This window comes from Triturus cristatus, chromosome 2_1, assembly GCF_964204655.1.
Source record: "Triturus cristatus chromosome 2_1, aTriCri1.1, whole genome shotgun sequence".
Taxonomy (NCBI): Eukaryota; Metazoa; Chordata; class Amphibia; order Caudata; family Salamandridae; genus Triturus; species Triturus cristatus.
Window position 1 is genome coordinate 440,757,703 of NC_140581.1, and position 14,377 is coordinate 440,772,079.

Genomic DNA, 14,377 nt, shown 5'->3' on the forward strand with positions numbered 1-14,377 from the left:
ACAAGCAGTCACACACCCACTCACCTATACAGCCAGTTACACAGACTCTTACTATGCAAAACAGCCACTCATACACACTCACCGATATATCAATTTAAAGTCACTAACTTACCCATACAGCCAATAACACACCCATACAGCCACTAACACACCCACTCAACCACTCACACAGCCACTCGGTCACCAAAACAGCCACCCACACACTCCCCCACCAATATAGCCACTAAGGCAGCCACTCACTCACCCATCCATCCAATCACAATCAATCACCAATACAGCCACTCACAGTCATTCACACACCCTTATTCAACTATACATCCACTCACACACCCACACATACAGCCCTCAGACACACACCCCCACACTGATAGTCACACTCACACAGATGACATGTCAGAAACAGTATCAATCATTACTAGTTTAGAAAGATTAAATTAACTTATGCAGTAGCTTAATATATATCTTTAAACCTCAAAAACATTTAGAAAACACTCAATCACTGAATGATGTCATCAGTGATGTCATGACTGATATCACGGACCATGTCATTAGTGATGTAATATGCGAGGTCATAAGCAGTACATTGCGGGGCGTGGAGTTAGCTACGGTTAACAATAACTGTTGAATTTCATTTGTTTTGTAGGCGTTAAATCTGAGCCTAACTATAACATCTCTGTAACCTCTGTTTTTACTCGGCGAATAGATAAAATATATATATATATATATATATATATATACACATACACACACATATACATACACACACACACAGAGACACACACAGTCATGTGTAAACATTTTAAACAAGCAAACATTGGCAGAGTGACTTCATTTCATCTGCACCTATTTACAAACGTAATTTAACATAAAAGGCATTTATAGAGTTATAAAGCAAACATTCACACACAGAGTCTCTTGGCAGTATAGAATTGACAGACATGTATTTGTTATTCCCCAACTCAAGGGAATTAAATTTATCGTTCGCAGAAAGGTAACAGACTGAGTAGATCTGCAAGGATTTGAACGTGTGTAAACGTGGTCACACACATATCCTTAAGGTGGATGCATTAGTCCAGTGAGGTAAACGGCCCAGCTAATTTCGTAATTAAAATTCTGGATGTTATACTTTTTTTTTTTTTTAATTACGAAGAAATAGGGCATATGAATAACTATGCCATGATATTTACCACAACAAACACAAATCGGTCAATTGCTATTCAGAGCTGCAAAGAGGAGCCAAAAGGTAGAAAAAACATTCAGTTTTCTAAAAATGTCAAAGGAATTTTGTGGTTTATTTTTACATAAAATACACATGGCACTTGATTTGTATTTAGAAAAATATATATAGTGATCTCAACTACAAAAAGTATCAAGAAATGCTTTAGACCCAACATTAGAACAGAACTGTTTATGCACACTGCTGTGGTACTTAGTGCATGCCATTTTTTTCTACCCCTATGGTTCCAAACAAATATGAAGATTATCTTACAAATAACGAATGCCATATTTACAGAAATTCACATTAAGACAACATTAAAACGATCCTTTCTTACACATCATATTCTATGTCGCAACCCCCATGTTTACGTTAGTAAAGGTTTATTCTGGAATTCTTGTGGATTGCTGCAAAACGGTCAATAAGAGTATCCATACTTATTTGGTCTGCAAGTGTGGATTCAGTTGCTAGAGTTCCAAGATCGGACAACGTTTCCTCTGCTTTTATTGTGCAGAGATATGACTTTATTAACTTTAGTGCTGAAAAGTTTCTTTCACAAGATGCATTACTGACTGGTAAAACACATGCAATTTTACACAGCTTGAATAGTTCAAAGAATGGAACAGCATAAGGTTCAAGAAAGTTTGTAAACTCCAGAATCGTCCTCACCTCAAAGTAATCTGAAGTCTTTTTCCTCTCTAGAGTTTGATGTGCTTGCTTAATTTCAACTGTTAAATCATCGAGATTACAACTGTAGTAAGTAGCCATTGGAAATAACTTCTCAACACTGAGAAAAGACTGTGACCTGGGGTTCAGCGCTTGGACAGCTTCCATAATCCGTAAAGAATCAACTGAAAAGCGCAATTTTAGTTCTTTGAGAACCCTGTCAAGAACAACATGAACAAAATGTGTACGGTAATCTTCCTTTTTGCTGATTTGAAGTCTGTGTCCTACAGATTCCATTATAATACTGTCAGATAAATGGAAAGGCAGATGGCAGTCACGTTTCTTGTTAGATGGTGTATCATCTTCATCATAGGGTGCTGCTATACCACATTTAGCACTGAGCAGTAGCGCTTCTTCCCAAATCTTGTATGTAGCTCTTGACTGTGTTGAAAATGCAGTCTTCCAGGACTGATTGCGCATTTCCTCAAGTTCATGTATAACGGTCTTTGCCACGAGGACAGCAGATCCCAGGTCAGGAACTGTTGCTTCTAACATGTCGGATAAGGTTTGTGTCCTTCTCAATATGTCCTCAAAGACTACAAGGGCCAGAATAAAGTTGAAGTCAATGGTCTGACGAATTGCATTTGCTTCAATGGCTCTCTCTGCATTTCTCCCTTCTGCCAATACATTAAGTGTTTCCAAAAGAGGCTCAAGGGTCAGGAGCACAGTTTTGCATGCAGAATGTTGACATATGCATCCTGTATCACTCAACTGTTTTAAATGTATTACCTGACTTTTGGATATTCGTTTTTGCACAGTTATAAATAGAGAATGAACTACAGAACTACTGCAAAACACATATAGCTTCTGCAGTTTAACAAAAAATTCAGCTGCCATGTGTACATTCTTAACAGTATCAACAATTATGAGGTTAAGGTTTTGATTCATGGAATGAACATAAAGTGCTTGGGGCACCTCCTTCTGAATCTGTGAATGGACACCATGAAGCTGACCACTCATCACTGAGCCACCTTCATATGCTTGACCAACACATTTGTTTTTATCAATGCCTAGTGATGAGAATACACTTAATATGTTATTAGTTAGTGAATCAGCATCAAGACAATCAGGGTTATAACCCTTTAAAAAACTTTCATTCACAGTTTTATTATGAACATATCTGACAACAACATATAATTGATCCATTTTGCTTAAATCATTTGCCTCTGCTCCAAGAATACAAAACGGACTGTTTTTAAGGCTGCCTGCAATTTCTTCTCTGACTAGAGCAGCCATAACTGAGACAAGCTCATTTTGAATGGATGGGTGCAAATAATGTATATTTTGTCTTTCATTAAGTTTCTCCTTAACAATTCTGTCATTCTCTGCAATTAAATATAAGATTTCTCGTATATGTCCATGGTCCAGCTCATCAGTAGTGAAGCAATTCTCTCCTTGCCCAATTTTAGTTTTAATTGTTAAGCGTATAACTTTTGCAATTGTTTTGATGTAATGTCGGTTTTCTTTAACTTCTTTGGCATAGGCTTCCTTACGGTCTTTCATGAGTGACATCTCTTTCATTATGTGCCTTTCAAAATCATCCCACCTTGCATAGGCTTTTTTGTGCGATGCAGATTTGTCATGTAGTGAAATTCCCTTTTCATTTCCTAAAGCATGTTTCCAATTGGTGAATCCTACAGTAACAAAAGTGTTATTTTTTAATCCTCGGCTACCAGGATAAAGAGAAGAAGACTGACACAGAGAAAATAAGCGACAGGGGAAACAGTATGCTGCGTCCTTGGAAACAGAGTACTCCAACCACTTATATGTCTGAAACCATTGTGGCCTGAAAGATCTGAAACGAACTCCCATTTTTTTGAGAGGGTACTCCTTTAGGATAGGCTGTCTCGGCCCTTCTGTAACTGACTGTCCAAGATCACTCGGACCGGGTGCTTTTTGATTACCACAACTAATTGATGCTTCAACTGTAACTTCACTACTGTAACTGCAATTGAGTCCACCATTAGAAAGGACAGAGGGTTGGCCAGTTTCCCTTCCATCACTTCGAATGATCAGTGATAAAGGTTCCTCATCTCCTAATACTTCTCCATTACTTGAAGTGGCATCGGTTTCCATTGAGTCCTCCCACACAAAATTTACATCTTTTAAAGATCGAGTAGGAATATTGTCCTCATGTGGCTGTTCCTTTGCACTGTTTTTAGTGTCTTCATGTGGACGTTTGATGATCTTGGAATGTGAGTAATACGATGTTATATCCATTTCAAGTATTCTTGCATCGCCAACTATAATCAAAAGAAGAAAACATCAATTGGAAAATAACCCATTTGAAATTAATACTGGACTGATGGATAAATACTAGGCTACATACCCAAACCTTACTCTCCCACTAGAATGGCATTTTTGTAAATTATACCTAAAACGCAATATTTCAGTCAGATGATATTTTTGGTAATGATATGACATATCTCCCATCCATCTCTCATTTTGTGTGCATGTATTTCACTTTCTCTTCCACAAATTGCATACACATGCTTTCTGCCAAGGCAAATGTGCAACCGTTCCATATCATCAAGCCAATAAAAATTAAGGATAGAATTTCAGCTGGTGGTTGAAATCCCCACAGAGCAAATCACTTACAAGTTGTTAAGAACACTTCTGAATACTGTTGACATTTTATAATATACACCAATTTTAGTCCCCACTGAAGCATTCTGTCACCTGTTGTTAACAGTACTGCAGGGGAAAGTCATGTGGTTAGTAAACACAGGAGCTAGATAAGTTTCACTTACAATAACACCCAGGGGTGGAGGGACTCATTAAAACAGCACTAGCAAGTGGCAGGGATTTCAAAACAAAGACACAAACGGCCCCATCACTTTGACAGACTGGATATTTACTTCATTACCTTATCAAAGACCTTACAAAAACAAATCTGACCTCTTTGCATACATAAATCATTAAAAGAATTACCAGTTGCATAAAACTTGCATACTTAAAAGGTAGTTTACAGGAAACCCCAGACTTGCATGTTATAAGAAGGCGAAACATGCACTGGCTGTGCTATGAACAAATATGTGAGACTGATGATAACATGTAATCAATTCTGAGAAATAACCTTGAATGAAGAAAAAAAAATCCCATCAAGAAGAAAAAAATAATTTTCTCTTTCAATTAGAATTTTTGATATGGGCTACTTGAAAAGCAACACGTTTAAACGTAGTCTATAATTCACAGGAAAGGGGCCACATCAGTATCACTGTGTGGGGATTTGCTCTATTGTCTTAGTTACTAATATAAGGCATTCAGGGAAGAAATCTGGCCATTCTTCTCTTTAACATAATTCGTCAAAATTCCTTATTGTATTATTGCTTGTCAGATGGCCACATTTTCAGACTATTTCAAAAGTGTATCCATGATTCATATTAATAGTTATCAATCTCTCTCATCCCTAACTTATCAAACCCCTCTCTCATTCGGTCTTCATTTCTTAAATGCATTCCCCATCTCCCTCTCGTTTGTTTTCTTAAAGATCTTTCGTTCTTTCCCTTTTTTCCTCACTCCTCCTTGCACCCCCTCTCCCTTAAGAATTCTCTGCGTTTATTTTTTTCTTGTAGGTCAAATAAAAATTCTGTAACAGTTTACTAACTGTTAAGCTGTTCCTAATGAACAAATGTATTGTTAAGTTATATTGGGGACAGGGAGTAATTGTCAGACTTCTACTACTCTTGATCTGTGTGTTGCGTACACCTTAAAAATAAATCTGATTGCACTTTGACTCCAAGTTAGAATTTGGAATCGCATCTATTTTACTTCAATGGTAAAGAATTATGAATAGTCTTTGAAACTGAAGAGAAAAGGCCTATTGTGAAATCAAGAGAATTTCTAACAAGCTTCAGGCCAGTATGGGTGGAAATGGATCACTCATATATCAGACGGCACCTAATAAAACAAATTACTGACAACAAATGACTTGTACTTGTAAAGACTCCACAAGTTTATAAAGGGATTTCAAGTTAGAAAATGTAAGCAGCTTACTGGCCTTGACGAAACACTTCAGGGTTGTCACACCTTTTCAGTGACCTTCATTGACCATCAAAGTGCACAAAAGGAAGCATCTTCTAACATGGACATGACTACTTTGTTCTATTTGTCACATAACACACTGAAGGGTCACCCACGAGCATTGTGACTTTTCAAACATGGACATCTCACATGAGCACACTGAAACTATAAGCTTCTGTGTATTGCCTAAACATTCACTACCTTCCACCAGCTGTAGACTAATAAATATGAAAACATACTTTGCCAATAGCACCTGCAGATGCAACGGGAGGGAACAGGGTCACAACTTTAGAAGAGATCCAGGCACTCCTTCAAGTGCTGATGTAATATTCTCCCATCTGAAAGACAATGCTAAATAGTACTACCAGTAATTAACCAGCAACAATAATGATTGCTGTAAGCTTATATTAAGCCAAAAATGCTCCCTTTAGAGAACTTCCTAAAGACACAAATGAACACAATCCTAAACAAAGCCAAACTTCAAAAGACAAGCACAGTGATGCCTCAACTTTCCCACACAAAAATGTGTGAAAAAGGTGATTTTTTCAGCTAAATTTGAGGTTTGCAGGGCATTCTGGGTAAGGAAACGTTGGGGGATCCACGCAAACCATACCTCCCTGGAATCCCCCGGATGTCTAGTTTTCAGAATTGTGTGGGTTTGGTAGGTTCCCCTAGGTGGCCGCCGAGCACCGGGCCAAAAACCCAGGTGACCCCCCCTTGCAAAACCAGGTCGTTTTGAGGTAGGCAATTTTCATGTCGCCTCAATACGTTTTGGGACCTTGCCTGTCGCGGGTACTTGGGCCTCCCACACGAGTGAGGCACCGTTTTTAATCGGGAGAACCGGGGGAATGCTGGGTGGTAGGAAATTCGTGTCAGCCCGGTGATGCCACAACTTTCCCACACAAAAATGTGTGAAAAATGAGATTTTTTTCAGCTAAAATTGAGGTTTGCAGGGGATTCTGGGTAAGGAAACGTTGGGGGATCCACGCAAGCCATGCCTCCCTGGAAGCACACGGGTGTCTAGTTTTAAAAAATGTATAGGTTTGCTAGGTTTCCCAAAGTGCCCTCAGAGCTAGGGTTCAAAAACTACAGCTAGACATTTTGCCAAAAAAGGGTCATTTTTCACTGCGAAATTGAGGTGTGACCACATTGCGTTTTGCACCGTTTCCTGTCGCGGGCACTAGGCCGACCCACACAAGTGAGGTACCGTTTTTCTCGTAAGACTTTGGGGAACGCGGGGTGGGTGGAAATTTGTGGATCCACGCAGATTCCGGAACTTTCCACCACAGAAATGTGTGGAAAATGTGTTTTTTTGGTAAATTTTTTAGGTTTGCAAGGGATTCTGGGTAACAGACCGTGGTGGGAGGCAGTCAAGTCACCCCATCCTGGATTCCCCTGGGTGTCTAGTTTTCAAAAATGTATAGGTTTGCTAGGTTTCCCAAGGTGCCCGCAGAGCTAGGGTTCAAAAACTAGAGCTAGGCACTTTGCCAAAAAAGGGTAAATTTTCACTGCGATATGGAGTTGTGACCACGTTGCGTTTTGCGCCGTTTCCTGTCGCGGGCACTATGCCTACCCACACAAGTGAGGTACCATTTTTATCGGGAGACTTAGGGTAATTCAGTTTAGTAAAGGAACTGTTATTATCTATTGACTTTCGATGCATTTCTGCCTTCCAAATGAAAGATATTGTGTAAAAAAGAAGTCATTCTAAAAAATGACTGATAATTCTCATGCTAGTATGAGTATCCCCAATTTCAGAAATGTGCAAATATCTACTGTTTCTAAACTCTATATTTTGTTCCCATTTCATACATAGGTGTCTTTCATACCGATTTTTCCATGTACACATTTTTACCGAATAATTACTATATACCCGGTACATAATAAAAAACCATTGCAAGTTGCTGCTCAGTTTTTGGCTCTGGGTTCGTTGGGTTCTTGGTGACCCTACAAGTCCTATATATCCCCACAACCAGTAATGTCCAGCGGATGTAATGGTATATTGCTTTCAAAGAGCTGTCATAATTAGAAGAAGTTACAGGTGAAAACGTTGACACAAAAGGCTTTTTTCAACTAATTTTTAATTTATCCTATATTTAACTGTTAGTTTCTATAAAAAAACCTTGATGGATCTACACAAATGACCCCTTGCTGACTTCAGAATTTTGTCTTCTTCTCGAAAATGTATAGCTTTCCAGGATCCATTATTGCTTTTGTACCCATTTCTGCCATTAACTGGAAGGAGGTCAAAACCACAAAAAATAGCAAAATTAGGCTATGTCCCAGAAAAATGCCAAAACTGTGTAAAAAATGTTGGGTTTCTGACAAAAGTCTGGTATCCCCGAAAAGCCGGGAAAATGGTGATTCCAACCCCACAAACCCTTTTTTGATAACATTTGCAGGGAAAAACCCAGATGCTTTCATTTGCAGCCCGTTTTTCCAATTTTTCCGAAAAAAAAGCAAAATGTTGCTGTATTTTGGCTAATTTCTGTGACCCCTCTGGGAGAATCCACAAACCCTGAGTACCTTTAGAATCCCCATGATGTTGGAAGAAAAGGACGCAAATTTGGCGTGGATACTTTATGTGGTCAAAAAGTTACAGGGGTCTAAGCGCGCACTACCCCAAATAGCCAAAAAAGGGCGTGGCACAGGAGGGGAAAAGGCCTGGCAGCGAAGGGGTTAACCTGCAATGACAATGATTTACAAGGGAGTAAAATGAAGTCCAAGTTACAGATTTCTTTCCACAAAATACCTTTTGATTCAGTCCAAGAGGTGGTCATCCCTCTTGCTGACGAAGCATATACACCAGAAGGAATGTTTTCATTTACAAATTTGTATGCATTGAAAAATTGCAAGCTTTGACCGTAGCAGTCTTTTTCCTCAATTTGTTTATTTATACCTAAAAGACAGTTGTTTTTACAAAAAGAATCAGTTCTATGTAAATAAACCAAAATTGCCCTTTAAGCCCAGGGAACATCATACCCTTTCACCTACATCACCACCCCTAAATTACACAGTAACGAGTCTTTTAAGGATTGAACGCCTTTTATGGACTAAAACTTTTACCAAGTTCTAGGCCTGGGTGCAGAAGGAGGGTTTTCCCTGAACATTAGTGTTCTATGACTTCATCTTTAGACTGACACCGCAGGAATAAATATTCATAAGGCTACTTGGAAACCAGGCAGGGGCTATACACCACCTTCCTAATATCTACGCACAAGGTTCATCTCATACGTCATCCTCATACCAAACAATGGCTAACACAAGAACAAAGGACAAAGGGACTCTATATACTTTTCTGTATAAATACAGCACCTCTTGCAATCAGTAGTTAGAGGGAACCAAGACTTCCAGGCCAACACACTGACCAGCGACGCTGAGGCTCCTACATGCAGATGCTCCAGCTGACAGTGGTCTGATCATCTCTTGCGGGGTGTCCAACTCGAGACCAAGAAGGGCTCCGACATTCTCACACTTCAGGCAATGGGGTTTGACTAAATCCTGGAGGGATTTTTGGCTTTATACCTACTCACATGCTAGGTACACTTAGGTACATCTAGACAGGCATCGTAGGAGTACGCGCACTTTTATCATGCATTTTATATTCATATATTTATTCATGCTTATTGCAAAATGGTAGAACTGTACTATCCTTTATATTCATAGTACTGCTAATCATACATCTCTGCGACTGTCTAATGGTTGTTGCAGCTCATATATTTTATACGAGAATAACAACTGTTCAATAAATCCTTATTTAAACGCCCAGACTGTTTATTCTGTGTACCTCTGAGATAAACTAAATGAGCATGAGTGACTGAGCGAAAAGTAGTACACTGTTTCCACGATCTTGAGGGATCAGGGTTTTCATGATCTGAGGTTGTCAGAAACAAATCTCTCCCCGATAAGAGGAGACACTAGTGGCACTGTGAGCTAGCTAATTGAAAAAATGGCTAACATACGCGGTAGGGGTGCTCAGAGTTAGTCTGCCACCAATCCTACAGTTTATGTTATCCTGCATGAGTACTATAGGAACTGCACAACATGGCGCCACCAACGTTGGTTGGGTACTTATTGAACAGTAGAATCTGAGTAGTTCAGTCTTGCTTATTCTCAGAGATCCCTACTCACAAAACGCCAGAGACGTCTGGAGTGGGTGGGTATAAAGTACGCCACAGCAGAGTAGGCGAAATATCCTATATATTGGCTGCTGGTTAATCAAGCTTGAAGGACACAGTGTTCCTAAAATTGTGCATAAAACCTTATCTCAGTTTCCTCGGATAAACTTCTTCGGTTAAAAAATTACTGAGAATGGGACTGAAAATAACCCAGTAGCGGATCTGCACCTCTCAGGAGAAGAAGAGGTGGATGGAGTTCTCATTCCACCTAAATTCAGATGTGCTATCACCCTGAAACTACTAGAACATGTTTTATCAGCAGGGGTGGCTTAGTAGCCTTTGTGAGTGAGGCACACAGATCAAACAAAACAGAGGTATTCTGTTTGTGGGTTAGATTCCCAGAAGCAGATGCCAGAACACATACATTTCACTCTTACACAGAGGGAGATGCACCAGCGAAATATGGTCCTTGCGAGGACATAGAGGTTCCGCTCATGTACCAGGAACATTTTTTCTGGTTTAAAGGCGCCCTACCCCACTTAAGACACAGAATAAGATTAGACCCGCTCGGAGAAGACGGGACAACATGGCCAATATTAGCAGCTTACACACCGCATCCTGACACAAACAATGCCACAGCCAGAATTACTCATACAACACAAAGATTTAATTAAAATCTACAGAAACCTGACGCAATTCGTCATGCGTACTTTCACAGTCCAACCAACAACAGTTGCAACAAATGGAACTCAATCACAGGGTACAGCTACTAAAATAACTCCACAAACATTACACGTAGTAATGGGCAAAATGCCCACGAAACGAGAACAAATACCATTCTGGGTAGCTCACAAAATTACTCAGCTTGAGGCTGCATTCCTAAATACTACTACATTTGAAAAACACAAAATGTTAAAATCTGCTTGCCCATGGGGCTAACATCACAGTTAGAGGATTGTACCACTTGGGGTACAGTCTTTGCTGCTATATAAACCAAAACTAACGGTATTCCCTCATAAGCGGTGGTACCCGAAGTATTGAGAAAAATACAGAATGAGTACGGAGCAGAGCCTGCTCTCAAATTAGGGATGAAGTTATTAAATAACTACGCCCAGGTATCAGCCATAATACTAGCTAATATTAAAGGGAAAGCAGCTGCAGTAGTAATCCGCCAATGCCTAAGGGAGTTCAGTCCATTAGATCAACCACACGAACTACCCAAAATAATTGAAACAGCATATGAAGAGATAGGCAGAGACAGTTTGGGTGGGAAAGCTTTAAAACCACAACTGATGGGCCGTCCTGAAAAGGACACTTCTAGGCAGACACCTACTTCTTCTAAAAAAAAAAGTGGGATAATAAAAAACAACAAAACTTTACAGAAAAAAAGATCTCAATCCCGAGGTAAATCTCCTCCACAGGAGCACTCTGAAAAGAGGTATAATCTCAGGAATAGGGATAATGTTAGGAAACCTGACGGGTATCGGGATACTGATACACGTTCCTCTCGTTCCTTTCAGGTTTCAACGAAAACATCAGAGAGAGAAGGACGGTCAGAACATAAAGAAGAGCGTACAAAGTCCAGAGACAAGCAGCACGCTCAAGACTACACTTCTAAAAAAGAAGACAAGACAAAATCAAAACCTCAATTTAAGAAAAAGAAAGTTGCAGGTCTGAAGATCAGACATGCCCAGAATTCTGAGGACGCAGCTTCTGAAAGGGGAATGGGCTCAGACGATGCTAGACAGTGCGGCAGAAGTAACAATAGCTCGCCAGAACCTGGAGGAATTTCTGGTGACCGCGGACTTGAATGATAACATCACGGTGGAAACATCAGACACCAGGGTGAGCGTCCCACATAAGTTACACGAGATAACATTCCAGATGGAGGGGGACAAGCACAGGAAAGTAAAGGGTCTCTTTTGGGAAAATCTGTCATCCGGGTCTGACATCCTATTAGCAGAACAAGATTGGCCACCAGCATTCGTTATGGAGTGCCCAAGGGGAGAAAATGTAATTTTTCCATCTTTTTCCGATCTCGTTCCCATACATCTTAAACATGCATATGCATGGGAGTGGGCAGTAGCCCTAGCTCCAGCATTGTATAAAAATCACGCCAGATGGGATGAGGACTCAACCCACCACGTGATCCCATTAAAATGCTCAGAGGCAATACCCTATAAAGCAAGAAGCTAAAAAACAGGTCAGGGGAAAATTGCACCTCACCAATGAACAATCCTTTGTTTCCTGTATCAAAACCAGACAATTCATATCGTCTAGTTTTAGATTACAGACATTTAAACACTTGCACAAAGACATTTGCTGTCCAAAAAGCACACAGTGCCTCATTAATGAATAACATTGAAAGGAAAAAATACAAAACACTTGATATCTCAAATGGATTTTTCGACCAAAATATAGCGCCTGAAAGCAGGTATTTGACCGCATTCTCAGCGCTGGGGTCTCAGGGACAGATTTTTCGTCTCCCCCAGGGGTATAGGAACAGCCCCGGGGTATTTTCAGCAAGGGTAACAGAGTTACTGCAAAATTTTGATGAAGAAGCATTGTCCTATGGGGATGATATTTATCTGACAGACGATGACTTAATGAGGCACTTGACCAGCGTGAGCACCATTATTATGGGATGCGCTTCTGAGGGCTACAAATATAACTTTAAAAAAATCAAAAATAGCCCACCACAGCGTCCTGTTTTTAGGATACGAGCTCGCAAGTGAAGGAAAAAGTCTGGCAGCTAACTTTTTAGAAAAGTGTGCGCTGCTCCAACCTCCAAAAACATTAAAAAACTTACAATCAATACTGGGATGCCTAAATTTCGGCAGAACATACATTTTGGATTACAAAGAGGGAGTAAAACCTTTTTACGTTTAATAAAACCTGACTTTTCAGGTAGACGTTGGACACAGGAACATTCAAATATCCTGTGTTCATTATAAGAGGACATGATTGCTTCCAAACACTTACAGACACGCGTAAACGTACGCAACTTGGTGATGTGTGTAATAGCGGGTCAATGCGGGTACACTTACTTAGCTTTCAATGAAGGCGAAATGGTACCAATCGCATACAAATCACACCTGTACACAAACGCAGAAATGTGTTTTACTTCAACAGAAAAAATACTGACAGCTATTCAATCATACAATGAATACTTACATCATTGGGAACCAAACGGGTTTAAAGATGCGAAAGGTGGCACAATTAAGCACAAAATGCTATGGGAACAGGTAGTGGTGTTGAAAAACGAACTACAGAGGGCTCATGTGATCCATACACTGAGTCATCAACGTGATGGCGTTCACGTTGAAAGGAATTCATTGGCTGATGAAGCTTCAAATGGGGCTGTACGTACGGCTTCCGTAGCTGCAATCACTCTCCCTAAAACGAGAATAGGTGGTGAGATTATGGTAGCTGTCATCGCTTCACGCAAAGGCAGCACAGCAGTACCTAAACAGTTTCCACTCAAGTACTCCTACAAGTTAGATGCACGAAACATTCCATATGCTCAGATTCCTGCAGTGGGGGATAGGGTAATATCAAATATGGATCGTAGGCAAGATTTAATACTAGCAACACACGAGGGTTTGGGCTCTGCGCACACAGGCGTTACAGCGACTATTTCTTTATTGAAACAGCGCTACTGGTGGCCAGGTCTAACAAAACAAACTAAGGACTATGTCTTGAAAAGTGACATCTGCCAGCAGATGAAGTGACCCACCATTACATGCCCGGCACAGACACCACTGTTAAAATCGGACAAACCTCTTGCATGTGTGTACTTGGAACACTGCGGCCCCTTACAATCTGATGGGGCTAAAAAATATATCATGGTTGCAGTGGATTCATGCTCCAGATTCCAATGGGTTTGGCCTCAACGCTCGGCTGACGCTCGAACTGTTATAAAAGATTTGCGAGTCTTTATAGGGACATACGCAGTTGGCACATTAAATTCTGACTGCGGCACAGTGTTTAGCTCTCGGGTTTACAAAGAGGCCATGAAAATTATGGGCGTAGCATTACAGTACTCCTCTCGGTACCATCCTGAGGGAAATTCGGTCGTGGAGAGGAAAAACTGGGACTTAAAGCAATCTTTAACAGCTAGGGTATTAAGCAATCTTTAACTGCTAGGGTATTAGGCAATGGCGGTAGTTGGGTCAGTCACTTATATGTGGGACAGAGAGCGCTTAATAACCAGTCAAGAAGTTCTCTAGGGGGTGTCACTCCATATGAACTCCTATTTGGGACGAGAATGTTGGTACGTAATCTTGATTGTGAA

At 40.3% G+C, this 14,377-nt stretch overlaps 1 protein-coding gene across 14 annotated transcripts in view; it reads right to left on the reverse strand.

The window, feature by feature from the left end:
• Nucleotides 1–1,273: 1,273 nt before the first annotated feature.
• Nucleotides 1,274–14,377, reverse strand: part of LOC146865436 (zinc finger MYM-type protein 1-like) — a 55,210-nt gene continuing 42,106 nt past the window's right edge. For 7 of the 14 annotated variants that reach the window (XM_085632238.1, XM_085632242.1, XM_085632241.1 and 4 more), the window contains 2 exons: nt 13,258–13,479; nt 1,274–4,185 (listed from right to left, as the gene is read on the reverse strand). In XM_085632238.1, the coding sequence (XP_085488364.1) occupies nt 1,589–4,162 (2,574 nt within the window). In that variant the 5' untranslated portion in view covers nt 4,163–4,185; nt 13,258–13,479 and the 3' untranslated portion in view covers nt 1,274–1,588. The remainder of the gene's footprint in view (nt 4,186–13,257; nt 13,480–14,377) is intronic. The other 7 variants (XM_085632232.1, XM_085632234.1, XM_085632245.1 and 4 more) reach the window with 1 other exon arrangement.